The sequence below is a fragment of the Kogia breviceps genome, chromosome 13 (assembly GCF_026419965.1).
Source record: "Kogia breviceps isolate mKogBre1 chromosome 13, mKogBre1 haplotype 1, whole genome shotgun sequence".
Lineage (NCBI taxonomy): Eukaryota > Metazoa > Chordata > Mammalia > Artiodactyla > Physeteridae > Kogia > Kogia breviceps.
The window spans coordinates 38,241,144-38,266,017 of record NC_081322.1 but is presented as its reverse complement, the minus strand read 5'-3'; the positions used below and the strand labels follow the sequence as shown (position 1 = coordinate 38,266,017).

At 43.4% G+C, this 24,874-nt stretch overlaps 1 protein-coding gene across 3 annotated transcripts; it reads right to left on the bottom strand.

The window, feature by feature from the left end:
* Window positions 1-235: 235 nt before the first annotated feature.
* Window positions 236-23,197, bottom strand: PRDM1 (PR/SET domain 1). 3 transcript variants are annotated; one of them, XM_059083844.2, is made up of 7 exons: window positions 22,932-23,197; window positions 21,066-21,314; window positions 14,566-14,685; window positions 10,557-10,809; window positions 4,440-5,551; window positions 3,847-3,975; window positions 236-3,494 (listed from the first exon to the last, which is right to left on the bottom strand). In XM_059083844.2, the coding sequence occupies exons 1-7, from the start codon at window positions 22,971-22,973 to the stop codon at window positions 2,922-2,924; spliced, it is 2,478 nt and encodes an 825-aa protein (XP_058939827.1). In that variant the 5' UTR covers window positions 22,974-23,197; the 3' UTR covers window positions 236-2,921. The 3 variants fall into 3 exon arrangements, with proteins under 3 accessions (XP_058939827.1, XP_066867639.1, XP_066867641.1); XM_067011538.1 differs by lacking the exon at window positions 22,932-23,197 and adding an exon at window positions 21,610-21,762; XM_067011540.1 differs by lacking the exons at window positions 14,566-14,685; window positions 21,066-21,314; window positions 22,932-23,197 and adding an exon at window positions 11,176-11,226.
* Between the last annotated feature and the right edge of the window lie 1,677 nt (window positions 23,198-24,874).

Sequence of the window (24,874 nt, the reverse complement as noted above, 5' to 3'; positions counted from 1 at the left end):
AGAGAAAAATCTTTGAGTTATGAGAGAGGCAAGAGACCAACCCTGTTACAGCAGTCGCCGATAGAGGAGGTGAAATTAGGGAATCATCTCTGAGGGGGAAGAAGGGTCGGGGTGGGGGGATGTGGGCAGGATAGAGGCAAATTGTGTCACGTTCAGAATTTGTTTGGGGGCCACCCTTGCAGTATGGTTAAGGTGTCGTTCACTCACCCTTCACTCAAGACACTAGACAAGCATTGGTAAAGCATGAACATTTATATTTAATTTACATTTTGACAATTTGCACATAAATAACAATGTAAACCAGTACGTAAACATAAGATAGTTTGTTGTTCTAGCAAAGTAAAAAGCCAATAACTTTGGTCGGTTTTAACTTTTGAGTAGAAGAAAAAAAAAAAAAAACCACTGTTGATTGTGGGCTCAACATTCACATGTAAGAGGCCTCAGGGAAAGTCAGAAGGTAAAGAGAATCAAGAAGTCTCAAGCCACTGTGCAGGTCTCAGGAAAAATTCCCATTAATGAGAAAGCATGAAAGGGGAAAAAGAGAACAGATGAGTAATTGGGAATAGAAAGTATTTGGTGTCAACGTCAGAATGTGATGCTTTGGTTTACCTACAATTAAGGACTGTGTTTGTCAAACACTGATTAAAAAATACCATAAAAAACTGTCAGTTTCATTACTTAAAGGAACAGATCAGTAAGGCTCTTAGGTTTCTTTGCATTATCCTAAATTTGTTGATCTCTTCTGCAGGTTGACATTAGTTGCCATGGACCAAAATACTGACTATATAAACCAGACTGATGAGTGATACATCAGTTATTTAGGAAGGAGGGAGAGGAAGAGAGAGAAAAGTTGCAGTGGTCGATGGGATTTTTATTTCTGGGGCTTGGGTGTGACCGCATCATCAGAATGTGGCAAAACAAGCAAACAAAAAATCCATCTCAGATTGTCCTTCGTAAAAAAGTGGGCTTCCCTGGTGGCGCAGTGGTTGAGAATCCGCCTGCAGATGCAGGGGACACGGGTTCGTGACCCGGTCCAGGATGATCCCACGTGCCGCGGAGCGGCTGGGCCCGTGAGCCATGGCCGCTGAGCCTGCGCATCCGGAGCCTGTGCTCCGCAACTGGAGAGGCCACAACGGTGAGAGGCCCGCGTACTGCAAAAAAAAACCCCAAAAAACAAAAAAAAACCCACAACAGTAAAAAAAGTATCTCTTTCTCCCTGGTTGTTATGCAGTCCCCACCTTTGCACCAATGTTTTAGGGTCACTTACAATAGCAAGGGGGTGCCCAAGCTCACCAATATGACTGTGAGGTCATCGAGTGCTAATTAAGCAAAAAGTCTCAGAAAAGGTTTGATTTTGTTTTTTTTTTATGGCATTAGGAAAAGAAGGATCTTTTACACGGTTTGGCTCACAATTTAAGTGGTTATAAATATATATACACATGGTATAGTGGTATAAATAGATTTATAAATATACATCATTCTCCGCTACACCTCAAATGCCAACGTGTCATCTTTGGGTTTAGCAGAAGAGGAGACAGAATGCGACGCATTCCAGCTTTCTGGTGCACACTGGCTCTCTCCTCTTGAGTAGCAAATCATTAGAGAAGCCATCACTTCCTACACTACTGGACACACTCAATGAGGTAATTGTTGAACAACTCTGCAATGCCCTTTCTTCTTCAATTAAATTAACCATAAAATGTAAAAACACAAATACTGAGGAAAGTCTGAGTTGTACAGAAAAAAAATACAATTGATGTGTTGGGGATAGGAATGTTCATTACCCGCTTTGACCCTAAGACAACGAGAATACCCGTTTTCTGGTTTTTGGTTTTTAAAGTGTGGCCTGAGCCTATCTAACTCAAATCCTTCCTGGTAGAGCACCACATTTGTGCAATTTTGACATAACAACAAAAAAGACCAACAACAAAAACACCCAGACTCGTGCTCCCTCACCCCACCCATAAAACCACCTGTGCTTTGGGAATGTTCTGCAGTGGTTTTAAACATGGCATTTTGTCTTCTTCACATTTTCAGATAATACATTGGGATGCCAAAGTCTCGTGGCCACTCTGAATGGTCACATGACTTTGGGGGATGGGTTGACCCTGTTTTTTTTTGGAGAGGGAGACAGATTAGCAAAGCCTTCTTGTCGCCTTTCTGGTCAATCTGTGATTGGTGGGGGGGGGAAATGCTGAACTATCTACAGAAACATACAAGATTCTCTCTTTATTTCTTCTACCAAAGTTATTACTGGGTAATTCTGCACACATACCCCCAAGTTATACAGTGCTGTTCAAATGATACAATCCTATGAATGAACACATCAACTGCCTAACTTTGGCAATACCAAAACCTCATTTTCAAACCATTACTATAGAGGGAGGTCCTCTGACATAATGTATTTGTTTACTAAATCTTAGGTACTTAAAACATGTGCAGAAATTATCTACAAAGAACAGCCACCAGACAAAAATATAACACTTAACTCAAATTACAAGGAATTCTTCCAGTCACTGTAAACTTTTTTTAATTATTGCTTTTTGAATGATAAATTGTATAATAAATTATGAAGGATTATCATTGAAAAAATAATTATGACTAGGCAACAGTCTTAGCAATGGGAGGGCTATGCAAACATATCCACACAAATATTCAAAATACACAGGTTCAAATATATAGATGGGGGTGTAAATAAGTATATATAATATGTATATATATTGTCTTTCCCTCATTTATGCCCTGAGATTTCAGTAACTTTGGGGATCCTTCTTTAATTCCAGAGAGGTGAGGGGAAACCATCTGCCGTCAGGAGAGCTTTGCAGAACTGGAATTATGTACAAGCATTTGCTACAGGCACCCTGACTCGCCAAGTGGTAAGTTAAGAAAAAAGACAAAACACCTTTTGTCTTCTGCAAATCTTAAGGATCCATTGGTTCTACTGTTTCTTGTTTGACCTTTACAGGTCCCAGAGGTAGTGGGTTGCTGTGAGGCAACTTCAGGAGGGACGGGTCTGTTGACTCGTAGAGGCTACATCCTGAGAGCAGTCCATTCCCCATGTTTCTTTGCAAAGACACTTTCAGGCCAGTTTCTTCCTTCTCTTTTCTGACCACGGCCAGAATCTCCTTCTCCACCACAGAGGTCACGTCAACGCTGTCCTCCATGTCCTCCAGCCGGTCGGCATTGTCACTGATGTCAAACTTCTCGATCTCTTCGTTGATTCTGGTCAGGTCCTCCAGAGGCAGCCCCGTGGCTGGGGCCACAGGACAATACCCTTTCAGGTGGACCTTGAGGCTGCAGAGATGGATATAGCTCTTGTGGCAGTGGGCACACTTGTGGGGCCGCTCCCGGGTGTGTAGGCGCTTGTGGAGTTTCAGGTGCACAAACTGGGTGAACTTGGCGGGGCACACTTTGCACTGGTAAGGTTTTTCTCCGGAGTGGAGTCGCAGGTGGGTCTTGAGGTTGCTGGTGCTGCTAAATCGCTTGTGGCAAACCTGCAGCGTGGGGAAGGGGGCAGGGAAGGGAGGTGCGAGACCAGAAGGTTAAGAGCTGCCAAGCGGAGGGGCACGCTGTCCACCCACACCCAGCAACCTGGGAGGTGAAAAAACTCGCAGCAGCGTTAGGCAAATAGAGCGATGGGAACACACTGCCCATGGGGCCGTGTTTCCCTTCCAGACCACTGTCCAACCACTGGAAGCTGGTGTGTCATCATCTCAGCTCATCAGCAGCCCAAAGGCGGCAGAATTCTTGTGCTGGTTTAAACTGTGGGCTACGGGATGATGGGAGGGCGACTCCTGAGACACTGTCTACAAAGGTCGGAAGTTCTACCCAGAAAACACTGCCCACCTGGCATTCATGTGGCTTCTCTCCCGTGTGTACCAGGTAGTGTTTCTGCAGGTGGGCGAGCTGAGTGAAGCCCTTGTTGCAAGTCTGGCATTTGAAAGGCCGTTCTCCGCTGTGCACTCTGAGGTGGACCTGGGAAGAAGCCACACATGTTAGTTTGGCTGTCACTTGGCTGCAAAAGCGAACATTCCCGTGCAAGGACTCTCGGGCATTTAGGACGCAAACCTCTTAAGAAAAGCATCAAGGTGAAGTCTTAGAACAAATCAAACACCCATGTGATTTTCACATCACTCTGTGGTGTTGGGGCTAAAGGAACAAAAGTCATAGGCTAAGCAGGGACTCGAAACTGATGTTCTAGCGCAAACCCCACGTGTGTATCATTCATAAGACACTCAGGAGAGGGGAAGCAACGTGTCCCGAGCAGCGCACCCAGAGCAGCAAAGGCAAAAGCAAAGCTGCATCGACCATGCCCAGCCCAGGTCTCACACTGTGGAAATGGGAATTTATAACCTGCGGGAGGCGAACTAAATACCCACGCGCCTCCTGCACTCCCGGGGACAGACCCCGCGCTATCGGGCCGCCCACACCAGGCCTACCTTCAGGTTTGAGAGCTGGCCGAAAGTCTTGGCGCAGACGTTGCACTCGTACTTGATCTTGCCGTTCTGCTTCTTCAGGGGGTAGGGGAGCGTCTTGTAGCCGGTCATGTTCCTTTTGTTCTTGATGAGATTCACGGCCTCGTCGCTGCCGCCGGGGGCCGCCGCGGCCGCTGAGGTAGCTTTGGGCTGCACCACGTGCTCGGCCGTGGCGGCGGTGCCGGCCGTCGGGGACCCGCTGGTGGGGCTGCAGGCCTTGTCCTTCAGGCTGGCGGCCGCCCCGGGGAGGGAGAAGGCACTGTGCGGCGCGGGCACCAGCACCTCCCGGGGGTGCTCGGGCTGCAGCAGGCGGCGCGCCCCCTCCGAGGGCAGCGAGCTGGGCAGGGAGGCGGGCGTCAGCATCGGGGGAGGCAGGCCGCCCCCGCCCAGGAGGCCGCCGTACACGGGGTACAGCCTCGGGAAGAGGCCGAAGCTGCCGAGGCCGTTGATGTTGCCCACGGCGCCCAGGCCGTTGCAGTTCATGCCATAGGGGGGCAGCAGGAACTTGGGGTAGTGCGCGTTGTAGGAAGGGATGAAGGCGGGCGGCAGGTGTGGGGGCGGCGCGTAGCCGGGGTAAGAGCCCAGCCCCTCGGCGGCGGCGGCAGCGGCGGCGTACGGAGCGTTCAAGTAGGCGTAAGGGTCCCGGTGCTCCTGGGGGCCGGGGGCCCGCGGCGACACGGTGTTCCCGGGGCTGCTGTGCAGGCTCCGGTCCGGGCTGCTGCGCGCCGAGGGGCTGGGCGTCGTGGAGGACGGGATGGGGGAGTGCGCGATGTAGGGCGGCCGCTCCATCCCGTAGGCCAGGGAAGCTTTCAGAAAGTCTTCCGGGAGAGGGGCCCGGATTGGGTACACCACCCGCGGGTAGAAGGGCATCTCGGGGCTCCCATTTTTCCGGAAGTCATCCGCGTCCTTTTCCGAAGTGAGGGGTGAAATGTTGGAGCGGTACAAGTCCTTCCCTTTGGAGGGGTGGGAGTCCAATTTTAGTATTTCTTTCACGCTGTACTCTCTCTTCGGGACATTCTTTGGGCAAAGTTCATGTTTCTCAGTGCTCTGCTGCTTTGGATGGCTCTGGGTTTGCGCTGAAATAAAGAAAGGGTGATTACTCAGAGGGAGACAGAAAATCGGAGCGACGTGGCCCAAGTTGCTCTCTCCTTGAGCAAACCTGAGCCCCAGCTGCCCCAAGAGGGACACCTGGCATCTCAACGCCCACTCATTCTAGAAGGCTCTCGCCACTCCAGTTCCTTCTCGGCGAAACCAGGTCACTGGTGGCATCGATAAAACGAATAGCACCATTTGTGTTATTTTGTTTCCAATGGTAAAAACCTCATGATAGGACAGTCCTGTTCGACCTAGAGTAGGAGGTCCTCCATGAAAATGGCGTGGAAAAATACGGGGACGGGGTGTCACAGGTTAATAAAAGTCATTCTCATGTTCACGGTTTACCTGAAGGAAATCAGCACACCCTGCACACTAGATGTGCAAGATTAAGACTCATTTCAAGTAATAAGCAGTCGTCAATTCTCGCCTCCATTCTTGTTTAGTACAAATTTGATAAAACCCTGTTCAAACTGCCTCTCCCAAACAGACAGATTGGCAATGTGATGCCACCCCTTCCCCTCGGTTTGCTGACAACACCAGAATTCCACTGAGGCTCTGGTCTAACCAGGCTCCCAGTAATGCCGTCCTCTGGAATCACAAGGCGTGACATAGGCATCTCTGCCAAACCACAGCTGGCACTTCCTGAGCCAGTTCAATTACTTAGAGCACCAAAGAAAACAGGCAGCAAAGATGAAAGCATGTATTCCAAAAGACGGCATATTACTTGGTAAATAGACTGTTCAGGAACAGCAGCAATGAGAGGACAGGCTCTCCAGGCCATCGCCAGCACTGCCCCTCCAAACACACAGAACAAACCATGCCTTCGGGAAGACACCAGCCAGAGCAGGGAAAACCAAACACTCGCTGCTCAGCCTTCCCTGGAAACCAAAAGTAAAATAAAAATACATGCTGCTTAGTCGCAGCTCTGGTAGTTGGAGGGCAACCCCTCCAGCCTGCACACCTGCCATAGGCGTAGGCATCAGCTGTTGGTGTGTGTAGATGCCAGGAGAGGCAGGGACCTCATGGCCTTAGCCTCAAAAGAGGACAGGCTTGGGGGACTGGGCTGAAGCCTCTGTAAAAGTATCAGTCACTGTCTTTAAAAAAGTCCCTGTTCGATTTAACAGAGGAGGAACTCCAGGCTTGATACCTGATAGGTCTAGAAATGAACTCTGTGGAACTCCAGAGTCTGAATTCTTCAAATCCATTCTCTAGACTGACAAGCTTGAGGGATTTGATTCCAGTTTGAGAGCCCCTCAGAGAATGTTATCTCTGCTGGCTGTTATCAGTTACTCCTGGGTGAGCCAGCAGCCCCAGAATAAACACAGCCCAGACACTATCAGGGAAGATGCTGATGGGGGCAGTGATGGAAAGCTTGTTGAGGGAGAGGGATTTCTGAAGCCACTAAACCAAAATAAATAGCCCCTTATCAGGCCAATATCAGTCTTTCAGTGAGGCTCAGCAGGCAGGAAGTTCAAATTGTCACTTTTGTTTTTTAAAGCTGAAATGGTAAAGGAAGAGAGACAACTAAGTTGGAAAGCTGATAGGCAAGGTATCTCACACCCACAGGAGGGAATTTTGAGGTGAAAAAGAATGATCTGGAGGCATCCACAGAAAGATGTTACCCTCAAAAAAATGAAAATACAGAAACTTCACCGTCATAACTTTTTGCCATTTTTATGTGGCAAATTACATCTAAGTCTCCTAATTTTCTTCACTGGCTTCAACACTGTCTTGGTTCTAAAATTCAATAAATTAAAGCCATAAGCAAAAAGTTTAAGTCCGTCTGTAGCACTGTCCCTTACTATTTATTTAGTCTGGTGTTCTTACTGAGCACCTCCATAATCCGATTATTGAACTACCACAAAGCTAACCATTGGGGACTTCCCTGGTGGTCCAGCGGGAAAGACTCCGCCCTCCCAATGCAGAGGGCCCCAGTTCGATCCCTGGTCGGGGAACTAGATCCCTCATGCATGCCACAACTAAGAGTCTGCATGCTGCAACTAACACCTGGTGCAGCCAAAATAAAAATTAATTAATTAATTTTTTAAAAAACTTAAAAAAAAAGCTAACGGTTGGGTCAACAAACCAGAAAGTCGGAATTTATAATTTTCTGTGCAAAATACTGAGCACAGTGTGCCTAGCATATAGTAAATCCATGATATATGTTCGATATCTCTTATGCCTTCATAAAAATACATTTCTTTCTTATTACAAAACAATATCTGGAGGGCAACGTCAGCCCCCCTCAGGTGTTCTAAGGTGGCGATCATGGAGTCTGTGAAAAGGTACATTTAAAAAAAACCATCCCTCAGCAGCTGAGTAATCAGTGGAGCTGGTGTCATTTCTGACTCTCCCACTCAGCAGCAGCTTGAGTTAACATGAAAAAGAAAATCAAGATCTGTTTTTGTTCTTAAATCTTAAATGGCTGTAGGCAGACGGAGTCATTTCAAGAGTGAACTGCTTCTGAAGGCTCTGAATGGCTTAATTATGCCGACTCACATTTTCGATCTATAATAAGAACCCCCAAGACTACAAGAAAGAACCTAGAAGTTCTGCAGTAGGCAAAACAAAGCCTGTTTTCAACTGAAACTGAGAAAGCAGATTAACATTTAGAAGTCTATAATCTGGTCAACTGTTTTCTAGATGGGTTAGTTAGATAGACTGAAAAAAACTACCAAAAAAACTTGGGAGTGGTAAGAGTTAAACCTGATAGCTCCTACTCCTTTTCTTTGGTTTTAAAAAAATGCCTATTTATGATTTCTGGCTACTTATTTTTCTTTACCTCAGTTTTCTTCAAATCTCTTCTCCTCAAAACTCTACCAGTTGAACTATCACTGCCATTTTAAAGCCCTCACGGAGATTCTGACACAAGCCTCTATTGTGCTTGAAGCATGGAACCCAACACAACTCATGTGAAGACGCAATCTACCTATTAGGCCTGATGAAACAGTGGAAATTTTCCTGATCAGCATCTCAATCATCAGTTACCACACCTAAGACAACTGGTTTCACAAGGCAACTGGAGTCTTGGCTGATTGTGACTGGCTATTGTTAACTCTCATTCTTTACTACGAATACTGGACAATGAATGGGTACCTGAAAATGTTAAACCACCATTTAGAAAAAATTCTGCGTAAACAAAAAGGGATATCTGAGGGAACAAAGGTGACATTTCATAGTATACTTGACGGTTGCTTCTGAACGCAAAGAATAAGCATTTGAATAGATGCAAGGCCTTTTAAGACCTTTCTTTGACTGGCAGGAGGTAAGGGATGTATGTTAAAAAACTTTTTTGTGGTTGGAGCGAAGTCACCAGGGTGGATTCATCTCAAATGGAATTACTGTTCAAAAAATAAAAATAAAAAATGGAAGTCTTTTTCTGAATCCGTGAATGATGAAGCTCAAGGAATGGGAGGAGACCCTCAAGAGGAAGTGACCGGCTATGCTGAGAAAGTCAGGAGGAAGCAGCACATCTTCCTGGGAGATGTCCTGCCGGAATATAAGTTGCCTTTTACCACTGGGCCTGGCACCTACAGGTGGTAAAATAGCTGAAGGGCTCCTGGGGTGCTTGGCACTAGTGACATGATGGAGACTCTTGGAGGCGCTAAAGAGAGATAAGGGAAAAGAACCACCGCCATTGGCCAGGACCTGATTATACCCACCATGCTCAAGCTGAAAGCCAATTTGTTTCCAACTATTCTGAGACTTCTTCCTGAAGCTCAAGGTGCATTTATATGTGTGTATGTAAGGACCACACACACAAATTTAAACATGATCTTATGGTGGAGGTCCTTAAGCTTTTATAGCCCCAGCTTTTCAGAAAACTGCAAATATAGTCTTGGGATCACAGGGAGAGCAAAAGTAAACTACAGTGTGGGATGAGCACCAAATAGCTGTACAATTGGATTATACCTGACTAGGATAAACAATTGGTCCTAAAGTTTAAGTCAAATTCTAATTTATGTTAATATTAACATTCATCTCAATGGACAAAGTGTGAACTTAAACAATTTAGCCTCCAGATAAAGTGAGTGGGACAGCATATGGACTATATTGATGAATCTGGTTAAAGGGTCTCTGGGAATTCTTTGTACTGTTCTTCTTAGGTTGGAAATGAGATCAAAACAAAAGGTTACAAAAATTTCAGCATTTAGAGGCCAAAACTTTTAAACCAGAAGGAGCCTATTTAAAAAACTGCTTTGAAACTTAGCAGTCCGAGAATATACAACCAAATAGTTACAACAGGTTGGAATTTTATGGTAAATCTTAAATCATTCATAGAGATCACTTGAGAATGACTAAAATGAAGTAGAGTTTTGCAGAGAGGTCATGATAGCCAACTTTAACCAAATAAAAAGGTAAAAGCTTGCAAACCTAAGGAACTGAGAATTTGTTAAGATAAAGTGATAGGTGGTTACTGTAATACTCATCAGGAGATCAGATAATTAGGTTTTTACCATTAGGAAGGAAGCTAAGATATAAAATCTTTAGGGTTATCCATATTCAAATAAGATTTGAAAAATTATAGCTCCGAGTTTTTCTAGAAACAACCTTTTATGTTTCACATCAGACCATAACTTGATAACAAAATATGCATCTCTACAATATTTCAATGTACATGTTAAGCACTGACAAATTACCACAAATAAGGAACTATATGCCTTGCATCCTTGGCATGTCAGAACCAATCTCTATTATACTATAATCCTACCTGCCCCCTTTTGGATAGATTAGCATTGAACATATATTTCTTCCTGTAACTTGCTGAACATTCAAAGTAGCTCTTAGTGTTTTTTAAATGATCAAGTTTCATAATAGGGAACAGAGACTTAAAAAAGCTGTTTTCCTGTTCCCAGTCCCTAGTTTAAGCCACCTACTTGGCCCATCAAATGAAGCCATGTCATTAAACAACATGTTATTAGCGCAAAGGGGCAGAACTGACATTACTGGCATTTCTTAATTTTTTTTGTTCTGTAATCCACTTACTGAGATTCATCATTGTCAGCTCTCCAGGATAAGGGTAGTGAAGCCTTTCCGCAAAGTCCCGGCAATACCACACAAGAAGCTCCTGGTTGGCGGGGATGGGCTTAATGGTGTAGAAGTAGATGTTCATGCCGTTCTGACAGGCGGCCAGGTTCTGCTCCCGGGCAGAGTGTGCGGGGTTCACGTAGCGCAGCCAGTTGCTCTTCTCCTCGTTAAAGCCATCGATGAAGTGGTGAAGCTCCCCTCGGGAATAGATCTGCCCAAAAGAGAAGACAGACATGGAAAAGAAAGCCCCAAAGCAATGAAAAGCTTCCCTGGCACCTCTGAGAATAAACCCAGCAAATACCGGGTTTCATTTCTGGTCCCTTCTTGCCTGGTTAGAAAAGGAAATCAGTTTAGCCGGAGTTGTCTTGAATCAGCAGAAATAAGGGCAGAAACAGGGAAGGCACACTTTGTCAGTTACCTTTTCCATTTCAGTTTTAGTGTCTTTTCACTTTGGGGGAAAAGTAACAGAAGGGTGAAACACAAGATTTCATTTAAGAAGCTGCCTCAGTAGGACTAAACAACCACCGAGTACTGTTTCTGCTACCACAGTGAATGGCACACAGGCAATGCTACTAACCTGAGTTCCGATCATGCAGACTTTTAATGCTTTGAGTCACTGGGTATTAGACCAACCCGACTGAGTACGTCAAACCGAGTCTCTCAACGTTTTCTATGGCCTCTGTACTTGCCATTTCCTACACCCCCGCCCAAGGCTTAAACTATGCAAACATCCTCCACCCCCAAGCCTCCAAGTCCAGCAGTAACACTTGCTCATATGAATACTTGGAAGCTTGCCTTTTTGTGGAAATGCTGGGTGAGGCCAAGGTGAACTTCACCTGCCATAACAAAGTGAACACTGGGACAGAAGCCAGCATCAGACAGTCTACTGAGAAGTCACTTTTCCTCTTGATAAACGTGTTCGGCCTTGCACTTTTCTTTCAAGGTAGAGGAGGGGAGAGGGAACCCTCTTATCCGTGAGGAGGTTGGGCTAAAACACCACTCACAGAGCCATAGGGTTCTTGTTTTTGGTAAAAGAACAGAAAGAAACCATGTTGTTCTTTAAAAGCAATGCAAAATGAAGAATTCAAAGTCTGCCCTAGAGTAATACTGCTTTTGGTTAACAGATACCCTCAGACCACTCAGTACAAAGGTAGAGGTAAGAATAGGAAAAATTAAAGTATACATTCTTACTGAAACTTTATAACAAAACAACTTCATAAACAAAATCCTTGCCCTTCCACAGTAAGTTTCTCTCTTTCCCTCTTTTTAAGATGTACCCAACTCGTCTTCAGACTTAAGAGATCCTTAACGCATACGTAAGAAATACCTGGTTACCTGCAACTTAGAGGTTCCAAGTCATAGGGCCTGGTTCATAGCAGAAGTTTTGCTCTAACCGGACACCAGGTTATTGCTCTCTTCTTAGTCACATGCTATGTTAGTCTCTAAAGTGTTTCTGTATTTCGCTCAAATGTTATCAGACAAAAAGGAACTCTGTCCCTTTAACACGGGCAGTAAACACCAGAATCACTTTCTTTTAAGAGTAACTTCCTGTAAATTGTGAAGGGGGAAATACATGTGGCTTCATCAAAGCAGCTTGTGAGAGCTTTTGCGGTGTGTTTTGTTAAGAGAAAATGGAACAAGGCCGGGTGAATTCTGCTATCAAGAGGGGTTTTCAAGTTTGTTTACTCTGATGTGCAAACTTCCAGGAACATGGGGTTCCATCGCTCTTGCACTCTTCGCTGGGCGGAAACTGCTTTCTAAAGCTACGGGTGTGTTGATTCCAGTCAGCCTTCCACGGACTACAATTTACTGTATCCTCATTTAAAAACAGAAATGTCAATGCCATGAAGTCACACACACACACACACACACACACACACACACACAGAAAATAAAATGATACGTCAGATGAACACTGCTCCCTATCACCCTTACTACATTTCCATATCAAGAAGATTAAAAACGTGCTGACTCATAGCACAGTTACAAGAAATGTCACTGGTTTCTCAACTTGAACATCCCTTCTCTTCTTTGACTGTGTAATTTGCATGAAACTTTTTCTTTCCTCACAACAGATGTTCATATTCCTGCCAGCAAAATCAGGATGCTTTTAACAACATGTGGGAAGTTATCTCCTACAATATCCTTTGCATGTGAAGGACCGATTTCAAGAAATCCTCCCAAGGAAAGCATTTCAGCTACTTAGAGTGAATCTTCAATGAACCAGGGAACTGGGACAGAGATAGGAGGTTCTTAAATATTTCTTGTCATTTTTTCAAAAGGATCATGAATTAACGAGACTTATGCTGGATTTTCTTAATTCTGACCTTCAGCTCCAAGAATTACACATGTCTATGGCTCATTTCTGAGAAGACCTTATTGGCAGTAAAGGGAAAAATGAACTCGCTTACATTTTGCCCATTATTAGTCAGGTATTAAATATATTTTAAGCATGACTAATTATTAAATAAAAATTGTGAGCACATAACTCAGAGTGAAAAACTCTCAGTGATCTCTTTTGTTTGGAAAATAGTCAAATACATTTCTTAAAACACAAAACTTCCCAGATTAAAAAAAAAAAAAAAAAAAGCTTGTTTCTTAGGAACAGCTTCTGAGTGATCCCCAAATAGAAGTCTTTTATAAATATACTTGTCCAAATGATATAAGCATTCTAGGTAAATCTGGCCAGAGTAAGTATAATACAATTTTTGTTGCTACCATGCAGCTGTTTCTAAAAGAATTTTAGTGACAGTTTCCCAGTAATCATGTACATTTTATGCAAGTATGTATATAAAAAACTGCTTTTAAATTTAGTAAACATAGCTTTATTTTCTAATTGAGGAAACCAAGTATCCCAGAGAGATCTATGGGAAAATGGAAAGCAGTCCAATTTTTTCTCTGTTCATCCTAATCCAGGGTCTTTTACTCAAAGATTCCATCTAATTAGTTCACCTGTGAGGTCCTTTTTTATTTTTTAAATTAATTAATTAATTTTTTATTTTTGGCTGTGTTGGGTCTTCCTTGCTGCGTGCGCTTTCTCTAGTTGTGTCAAGCGGGGGCTACTCTTCATTGCGGTGTGCGGGATTCTCATTGCGGTGGCTTCTCTTTGTTGCGGAGCACGGTCTCTAGGTGCATGGGCTTCAGTAGTCGTGGCACACGGGCTCTACAGAGCGCAGGCTCAGTAGTTGTGGTGCAGGCTTAGTTGCCCCACGGCATGTGGGATCTTCCCGGATCAGGGCTCGAACCCGTGTCTCCTGCATTGGCAGGCGGGTTCTTAACCACTGCGCCACCAGAGAAGTCCTGTGAGATCCCTTCTAACTGTGATATTCCAAAGGAAATTAGATTGGCCAGACTGTTTGGATGTCAAAGGAAAGTTTATCATCCCGAGTGATTATAAGCATTTCCCTTACGCTATGGGAGTAACTTATGAACTGTCAAACCCAATAGTTTCATGGTACAGGTGCGTTGAAACAGGATGAGTCTTGTGGTCCATCTCCATTCCCCCAGTACCATCTTCTACCCATCCTTCCTTAAAGGCATTTATTTTTGAGGTAATTCATTTATGATTACTTGTCCATTCAATTAAAGTTAAGTCAGCAAGAAATCAACAAGGGGTGAAATCTAAGGCTTGGTGACTCATTACTACTTCCTTGCACAGAAATGCAAATGAACTTACCCTTGAAGCAAGCAGCAAACTGTTTCCTTTCATCACAAAGCTCTAATGAATTGCAAAAATTAAGATTCACATATAGACCATCTCTCCTTCCCTAACCACCTACTGGCTGTGTTTCCCAGGCCAAACATTTAACCAGGTTCATCACTATTGCTTAGAATTCCCTATGTCCATGGGGACCCTGAATACTTGTGGGGAGCCCCAGGACAGGTTGAAAAAGGAAGTGACCCAGCAGTTTTAGTTTCATTTTTTCCCCCTAATACTTAATGAATCTGGAAAAATTTCCCTACTTACCCGCCAAAAGTATTTCCTGTTGGCGTTCTTGGGAACTGTATCACTGGTGTAGATTTCACCTATTAGAGGTCCAAAACGTGTCCCCTTTGGTATGTATTCTTTACTCACCACTCCAATAACCTAAAGGGGGTAAAACATATGAAACAATGAGTTCAACTGTAAAATATTAATCAATCTTTTCATTTCAATGAATTGAATTGTCAAATGGTAATATAACCAACAATGATGAAACTGTACTATGGAAAGCAGATATTAATGGTGCCTACATAATTAACAACGAGCTCGACTTTTGGGGAAGACCATCTTTTAAACTCACAGATCGTAAGCAAATATACAACCAAGTATAAAACAGTCTAATTCTCCGGTGACTGAGGGTCCTCTATTTTTTTATTAATACTTTTTATGTGAGAATGGAGAGGGTAACCATTCCATTTTAGAACGAGTTTCAGATACTGAAGAACTAGACCGTCAAGGTTAGACCACTTAAGCCCCGCTCCTAGTTTCCTATTTCTTCTTCTCCCTCAAGCCATAAACACAGTGTGCTTAAGGGGAATAAAATGGTTTTAACCTCAGAAACCAAAATAATGTTCTTTGGTTGTTCCACAAAGGCCTAAGGAACCAGAAACAAAACATATTATATTTTTTTTCATTCCAGATGAGGAGTTTTTTTTTCTTCTTATAACTTGTAAGTTCTCTTTAATAGAAGGGAATTCTTTCAAGTAACTTTGCTCTTCTCTAGCATCTTCTGCTCAACAGTGGTCAAAAGTCTTCCTTTGAAGTGGAATTTATGCCGAGGAGAGCTGTGGGTTCTAAGATCTGAGGAAATGACCTTCTCAGACTTGGATGTATCACACATTTTGACTTTGTAGGGCCTTGCTAAAGAAACATGTTAACTATACCAGTTCCTCCTGGATCGTAAATTTCTTTTGGGGGGGGGGGGTGGAAAAAAACGTCACCAATCAGGAAGCAATTCATTACTATTCAAAAGAACTCCTTCTCCTCTGTAATAGTCCCTTACTGACATTTTGCAGTACATTTTGATTTGGTTTTTATTCACTCACTTTCCTCTTTTCATTTTCTTTTTGCTCCAAAAAGCCTACAAATCACTTACTGAATACCTTACTGATATGGACCAAGAAGGGAGGTAAAACATATTTGTTTCCAGTTTTTATTATCCCTGGTGGCTCCTTTATAACTGTGTACCTGAACTGGTAGGCCCCAATACATGAAGCAATAAATGTCTGCAGTGGAATCTAAGATTCTGGTTATGATATACACTGACACCTCACTAACCTCATCAATAATTTGTCTCTGTTTAAATGAATACGGAATAAGCATACCTACAATGCTTGTGACAGACCAGGCTTTCTCATGTACGTGACTTAAAGAATTAATTTTAAAAAATTTAGTATTCAATATACAAGCCAATGGAGCATACCCAGACTGGAAAGACAGAAAAAAAGAAAATTTCCTATACCTAACACAAGTTGAAACAAGGTTGGTGCGCTAGTGTTATTTTTGGCCCGTTATGAATTTCTGGCAAGAGCTGAAAAAAGCAGATGTTCATTTCATCCTCCTCTTCTGCCTCATTTACATCTATCTGCCCTTTCAATAACAGTTCATCATTATTGGTATATGTTGGCAGTATAGCTCTGGGGGACGGGAGTACTTCAGAACAGTCTTGAGAGAAAAATACATCCTAAAGCTGAAGTAGACTTACTTATTCAGAGGCTCATTGTTTATGATATATTATTCAAAGTAATTAATTTGGAAAACACATGGAATTGGCTTCTATGACACAAATCATTTGGCATTCGTATCTGATTATTCCATAATATTAAAATGACAAACAGGAAAAACAAATAATGTCATTTGTTGGTGAGCCAATAATGAGCAGTTGATACTTTCAACATATCCACTTTAAAGCAGTAATTTTTAAAAAGGTACTCAACTGGTTTATCAACCTTGTTTTAAATTATAGTCTCTCGCAGACAGTGTCTTGGGGGTCAGAGGTTGATTACCAACAAGTAGCATGACATTGAGGCCAGGGTTTTTCTTCTGAATTGCCGTTCTTTTAACCAATGGGCTTTGTGGTATTCAGCTATCAATCTTACACTAAGAAACATACACCATTTTCTTATGGTCCAGAAGAAGTCAACTAGCATTTTGTTCCCACAAAGGAATCTGCAGTAGACATAAGCCACCTGACACCTCCGAGCACAGCTATAGGGCAGTCACTGGGGAAGCTGTGTGACAGCACTGGAAGTAGCTCTTGTCATTGATAACCTTACAAATGAAACTCAGCGGGCCAGACAGGAGAATAATTTGTTAGGAAAGGCAGGTCTGTGAAAATCCTCAAGTCCCAAACAAATAAAAAGAGCCTCAACATTAGATTATCTTTGCAAGTGAGACAGAACCCTAATATTTTAAGCTGTGTGATGCACAGAGCTTTGGGTACATATAAACTCACACATATGAATAAACAGAGATACAAAATCACGGTGTAGCTTATATACCATCTCTATCCATTCCCAGTCCAGCATCCTATCTCACAATCAGCACCTTCACCTCAAATCCATGTCTGAGACATTATTCAAAGAGCACATAAGAGCTGCAACTCTAAGATTCCAATTCTAAGATTCCAGGGCTCAGCCAGGTAACCGGACTGGGGATCGGAACCAGGGTAGTTTTTCGTGGGAAGTAGGAGACCAAGTCATACTTCTCCCTCTGGCCCTGTAAAGATCCAGATGTGAATCTTAGCCAACAAAGTTCTATCCTTGGAGCTAGCCTATGATACAGGGGAACCTGGTATGTGCCTTGAATTTCCCAGAGCTAAAAAGACTAAAAATGTGTTCACCTAGTTCAGGAAGGAAACTTCACTGGAACTGACCAGGGTCCTAAAGCATCCCTGCTGGGCACGGACTGCTGTGTGCCTCCCATAAACCTACCAGCGAGAGGACACTGGCCTCAACACTTCCCCGCCTGCCCACTCTTCCCCACTGTGTGTTATGTGTGGGGCTGACCCCTTCAGATCTGTCAGTGGCCTCAGTTACAGAACATACCCTGAAGTCCAAGGCTTGCAGACAAAAAACAGGGCGTGTTTTCCATTTTACAAAATGAAGATGTCACAACTTAGTATAGGTGGACTGGGGGTGCTGAATGGAAGTCTGATAGTAAGGAGAATAAATTTTTTTTTTTTTAAATTCCCTCTTTAGAATATATGAATACACATGCATCGCAGTGAGTTTCAAGCAGAAACATCATTCAGGTCTAAATGTGGTATAAGCATCCTCACCCCCAATTATATTAAAATCATTAAAATTACTAGCTACCTCTCCCTCCATAAAAATGACTCATTCGATTACAATTCTATTTTGAATACAAGGATAGTTGCATTGTGATGACGAGAGCTCTGTAGTGGATCAAGACTTCATTCAGCCTGTACTTCACCCCATTTTTAAAAAAATGGGGTGGAGTGGATAGCGATGTTTTTGGAAAGTTTCCCTCTTAATTATCTTCATATTAAAGGAAATGTGGCAATGCCTGGGTACGTGGTCTCCACAATAAAAGGCAGTATGAAGAGGGAATTGCACTTATGGCAAGATACTCTTTAGAGATGGCTTAATAATGGACTTCAATCAAAATGGACACTGAGTCCCCATCTTTGGCCTGATGTTTCACTGCCACACAACTCTGGAGGTCAGGCTCAGAGCCACAGAGACTGAATTCAATGTAAGCAACCTCAGTACCGGCTACTGCTTCTAGAACAGAAGTGTTTAAATCGATCTTTCTGTATTCAAGTATTCACAGAAGATTATTTCAGGAGGTCAAGGGGAAAATCCCCCTAAAAGAATAACCCAGCAGTTTAAAAAGTTTTTAACGTTTTTTGAATAGTATGTCTATATTTGGTTTGAGTTCTGGAAATAGGAAGTAAGAACAGCCTCATTAAAGGTGCAGAATGATTCTAAACCAAATCTAAAAATGAGGGTGTCAAGATCAGAAATATGGTCTGTATGTTTTGTTTTTAAACCAAAAAAAAAAAAAAAAAAAAAAAAAGGTGCTGACACATAGCACAAATTCATAATGAAAAATGGTCTTGCTAAAAAAAAAAAAATCCCCAGGATGTCAGAACATCAGTACATAATGTAACATCTTCGCTACTTAAATGAAAACATTTAAAGAAGGGCAAGAAAAATCAGTCAGATGAATACTACAAGTACAAAGGCTTTTTTCCTCTTTCCACAGCTTGTGGGACTGAAAGAACTAACTGAATAATGACAATGTAAACATTTCACCCATCCTGAAGATTTCTGTTCTAGAACTGGTGTGCAGCTCTCATACTCTCAATGGCTCAATTCCACGGTTCTCTTTCACCACCTGGAGGGAGCTCTCCTTCCCCAAAGTGCAAAAAGGAAGGAGGGAGAAACAGAATAACAGGTACACGTTCCAGAGACAGCTTAAGACAGTATTACATTTAAGCTGGTTTCCTGGTTGCTTTTAAGACGAGGGACTACAGATATACCACTCTCTTCAAGCATTTCTAGGGGAAAATAGAATAAGAGAAACCTGATCTCTTATTAGGTTCGTTTTGAAGGATCCTCCTTAGGAATACAGGCACTGTATGCTTTTTGGGTGCTGAATATATGAAATAGGGAGTTACACATTCAGAGAAAAAAAACACCAAACAAGCTTAGTAAATGATCGTCCTGAAGTTATGTTACGATGATAAATAAAACCACAGTGACACCAAGAGGGGCCAGTGTAGCACAATCAAGTAGCATTGGTTGGGGAAGTCTGAAGAACTTTGCTCCAAGTCCTGGCTCTGGCTCTAAGTATATACCTTAAGTAAGTGACTATCTTTCTGGACCTTGGACTAAGGGCATCATTCTATTTAGCTATGATTTTACACAGAATGATGAAAATTGAAAAACTTAAGCTAAGAGCTGAACCGAGGATAAGAACACTACAGAACTAAAAGGCAAGGAGGACCCACAGAATGGAGGTTTTGATTTCGATCCCAAGGGGCTGGATGGGGCAACACAGCACAATTGAAACCTGGGAACAGATGAATATTTGGTCAAATTTGATATGGGAAAAAAATGCTACACCTTATAAAGCCACAGCCAAACCTTAAATACCCAAACAAATTCTACACTGATTCCACGGGCCACATATTAAGAGAACTTCTATAGAAAAGGGTGTTACTTTCAGAAAGAGGTGTAATTACTTAAGGCCGATCTCTGGCGTGAAATTTTTGGTAATGTTCACATAAAAATACAATTTAAATTTTGCTTTTTATGAAATCAGCCTCCTCTCTCCCAGCAGGAAAAAAAAAAAAAAAAAAAAAGTCGATCTTTAATGAAACCCAAAGCAGAGTTGCTCTATTTAATTTTAGACAGCTGTGTCACCCCCTCACCAAAAACACTGAACTCAGATACACAAACAGGAAAGAGACAAAGTATTTCCCAAACCGCTCTCAACTCCTTCAAATGCTGTTCCTTAGGGAAGGAGGAAAGTGATTTGACATGGCTGTAATGAACAGTCCCAGTATAGAATTCTGGGCTCCTACAGCAAATGACCCCCTTTTTGTGACTTTCTGAAGACAGTGATAGGACGGACAGTGACCTATGGGAATGGTTGTGATGGCAGGGCTGTGGACGGGTGGATTCCTCCAGCTCAGCCTGGCAGGCAGTAGACCAATGAAAGCAGCTGCAGTAGCTGAATTCTCAAAATAAGAGGTGGTTCTGCAAGTTATTTCACAGCCAAACATCACGCCTAGCTACAATCATTATAGAAAAGGGTAAACACATATCCTTTGCTCATTCCAAGTTTGGGTTTTCAGCCCCTTTGAAACAACAAAGGGTGTACCCACTTCAGAGGCCAAGAAGAAATTGGCCTGCCAGGCCCGTCAGAGCAAAGGAGCTGCCGCAGATAAACAGGGGTTAGCTCTGAAGTCATCCGGACAGAGGGCACTTTTACATGAAACTCTTCTCCATTTATACCATCACTTCAGTTCATAAACACATCAAAGTTTTGAGAATAATTTTAGAAACCCAGCTAATAAAGCTAGCTCGTTAAAGTAAATAAATAAAGCCATCTCATGATCAAAAAGAGACAAAAGAAACATGTCAAACATTTTTTCTAAGAAAAAGTTTCTCTCCCTCAAAAGCTAGTATACTGGGGGACGAGGGCCAGAAGAGCCAGAAAACTTTCTCAAAGCTGCTGACAATTTCACCCACCCCATGCTGCAATTCAGCTTTTCCAAGACATGTCAACTTGCCAAAAGATTTCAGTGTTTACTAATTCGTATGGAACAGTCGAGAGCTGGAGGAATAAGAAGGGATGGATTTAGGGCAAGAGAAAGCAATGAAAGAAGTGAATTAAGTGATCAGTTATTTACTGATACTTAAAGATTCTCACAGACATACGAGGCCTCAGGGGCAAGTAGGGAGATTTGGCATCAGGTGCCAATCTTCTTCAGCAAGAAACCAGAGGCTTACCTCTTTGCTGTTTGTGGCATATTTGAAAAGCAGATTCCTCGGTAAGGATGCCTCTGCCTGAACCGAAGTTCCTCCTTCGGTGCCAGAATCCCAGGGGTGGTCGTTCACAATGTATGTACACTTCTCCTCAAACTCAGCCTCTGTCCACAGAGTCATGTCCGCGTCCTCCATGTCCATTTTCATGGTCCCCTCAGTCCCCTCTGCCAACCCTGGAACCTTCACAGCACTGGAGTTACACTTAGGGGCAGCCTGGAAGAGAAAGGAAAGGCCTTTAATCCTCATTGTCCTGTGGCTCCTGCGAGAGAGGCTATGACTAACACAGTCGTCTGAAGACTTTAAAAGCAGATGCAGAGTGCTTGGCACAGTTGAGTAAAAGCCAGAAAGCCGTATAAAGATTGCCTTGGAGAAGCAAGGTTTTTAAATGCTATCCTTAGTCCAAAAAAAAAAAAAAAAAAAAAAAAGTGTGGCAACCACGTTGGGGGACAAAGTTAAAAAAAGAAAAAAGAAAAGAAAAGAACCACCTCCAAACAATCCCTGGCTTTACCTCTCACGGCAGAAAAACGTTGGGGGCGCCTAGTCCTCTGTCCCAGGACGCCTGGGGTCATGGCCGCCAGACCCTCAGCGCTGTGGAAAAGCTGCCTCAGAAAAGTGTCACAAACAAGGAGAGGAAGAGGAAGGAGCTCTGTCTGCCTCTGAATGAAGCTAAAAATGGAAAGCGCGTGTGGTGCAGGAGCGGAACCCAGCCTGCCTTTTCCAAATGGGGAAGACTGAACTTTCCCACCAGCTCCCAACTCAAAACAACTTTCAAAACAACTCGCTCCCCCCACCCCTCGGCAGCGCGATCTCTTTCATCGTCTCACAGGGAAGGCTGAAAAGGGCTGCATCCTGCCAGCATCACTGAGCTGCAGCTTTTCCGAGATCGTTTGGACCATAGGAAAAGAGAAGGAAAGATGGGGGCGGAAGGGGGGAGGCAACTCCCCGCAGTTTCTTTTGACTGTGGGCATCTCACGCCAAACTGAAAAACTTAAAAACAAAACATAAAACTGTTCAATAGAATTCCCTGGAGAGAATTCCTTTAGGAGCCCTCAGCTACAAATAGCACTTTCCATTTAAATCTGAAAGTGTACGAATTCCCAGAAGTCACTGATGGGCTACAGTTACTGTAACTTAAGTTATAAAAAATATAGAAGACTCAGAAGACAAGCTCTGCTTCCACTTATAAACGAATAAGGGTATTCCCGCAAATCCCTACTCACGCGCAGGAAAAATGCTTTCCAAAGAGAGAGAGGGAAAAAAAAAAAAGGTAAACAACGTCTGCAGTGTTTTCGCATACAGACGGGTTGGGGAAGAAGTAGGAACGTGGGTATCATTTCCATGTAAGAACATGTCCTTGTTAGAATGTAAACATAACACTGTCCAAGTCCTTCAGGGTGGCTTTTCCATTCTTTTATTTCCTCCCTGAATATGATTCTCTTTAAATAAAAAAAGTCGGATGCGAAGTTGTCTTTCCCTCAGCCACGATTTAAACAAACGTGCTTATTTATACGTAGTTGCAACATGTACAGTCACGATGCCAAATAAGTGTTAAAATAAAACCAAAATTTAAACTTAAGCCAACGCGGAATAGTTACTTTGCTGGACGGGTGGGCGGGAGCCACTACCGAAATTTCAATGAATTGACAATTATGCCTAGAACTGAAAGGGTTAATGATTCATAAGGAAAAAGCCTTATAAATGTTTGACAGTACTAAGCGCCCTAAAGCAGAAGCCCTTCTGGTTTCTACTACGACTACGTTAGCCAAGAGAGAAAAAAAAAAAAAGTTTTCAGATCAATTTCAGAATGAAAAACAAGATCAAGTTCCTTACCAAGGTCGTACCCACACGTTTTTCCAAGCAAATATCCAACATCTGAGATAAGTGTCGCTCATGCCTACACAGTCCGCATGGGTTCCGCGTCCCCTCCCGGCCGAGGGCTGGCGCGCACCGCGGCGGTGCCCCTCTCCTCCGGCGGCCGGCGCCCGTGTCCCGACTCCCGGCGCGGACAGGTGCCGCGCTGCCCTGCCTCTCCGCAACACTGGAGGGCCGAGTGTCACGGCAGCACGCTCAGTGTGTGTTAACCCGGCCGGCGGCTCGGCCCTTTCCCCCTCCCTGCCGCAGATTTCCCATTCGTGATTCACTCCTACCAGCCGCCCGAAGTGGGGGCGTGGCCACACCTGGCCGAGCCGTGCAGCGCTCGCTCACCCCAGGGCTTTCCCCCAGCCCGCGAGCGCCCAGCGCTTCCTCCCTCCGTATCTGAATTTCAACATTTACTTGGAATCTTCTGACTTCCCTTTGAGGGCACTTAACCTCAGCGTTTACTCGGGCTGTATTGTATTCTAAAGACTCCAGACCGCCCTCCTTCCTGCTGCGGCTTTATAAGGGGGCGCACATTCCTTAAATTCAGGGAAACCTAAAAATGACCTAAAATCGTTTGAGTTCCTTGGCTCAGATCCAGTTACAGAACATACAAAACTTACTTGAAAAGATCACGTGAAAAGAGAAATTACTTTTGCATGGAATGGAATAAGATGTAGCTGTCTGGTCCCCAAGCTACTGCCTGTGAAATAGACGTTTTCTCCCCGCAAACTTGAAAGCTTCCATTTCTCCTGCTAACTAAAGGGAGCTCATATTTGCTAGAACTGACTTCCCTCTTTCAATTATTTAGTAAATAGGGAGATAGGAAGAAGGTATAATCCTACAGATTAAAATTTCTTTGCCTTTTCTCTCCTCCCCAAAACCCACAGGCAGACTTCCGAGGAGTGTGTTTGCAAAGTGTAGAGCATTAATCGTTTCCTAGTTAAAGGGAATGTGGAACTGATCGCTGCAAGTGGAAGGCAGACGAAGGCAGTAATTAGTGGGGCTCTACGCTGGGAGCCCTGCCCGGCTTTTCCTCCAGCCCCAGTCAGCCCTCTGTTGAAGGAAGGACATCCTGTGATGATGGCATACAATGTCCTGTTTGTTTATTATTAAGAGCGTGGACCTTGCATTCCTGCTTCTCATTACAAAACAAACCAGATGCTTTACTTCCTTCAATGGTCTTGTGCCTTCAGCAAGGAATCGTCTAATTCAGAGAAACAATGATGCAAAGGGTCCATTTAGAGCAGACACCCCATTACAAGGACTGTTTAGGTCACTGTAACACAAGTCTCCCACTATTCCTGCTTGCCTTCTATACGTGGTGGTTTTTAAAATCATCTCTTTCCTTCAACCTTAGGCTGCAATGTTTTCTCTAACATTTTAAATACACGTGTACCTACACACCCACATCCCGACAGACGTGCACACCCCGACGTACACACACCCAGTCCCCACCTAATGATACCAACTTAGTCATATAGTGAAGTGGACATGTGACTGTTTATAGGAAGAAACAAAACAAAGCAAAAAAAAGCCCAACTCGATCATAAAAATATGTCTATCTTTAAAATTTCTTTTCTCTCTTTTAGGAAACTTTTCTAGAATTTTTTTTTTTGGGGGGGGGTAGGTGGGAAGTAAAAGATTACTTGCCAGGAAATGGTATTTGTGTCTAAAATCCTTCCTCAATCTCTGTAGTACAGAACAATTAAATTCCCACTAGGGGACATAAGTAACACACTCCCCGCTCACTGCCTGGTGACCTGTGGTTACATGTTATGCCAGAGGGGACGCCAGCACCCAGAGGAAACAGGACTTTGAGTTGGTAGATGTGCTACGGGTATAAAACTGAATGAACAATTCCTTAAAGTGTTGTCAGAAAGCTCCAAGATGATAATTAAACAAGAGAAATCCAG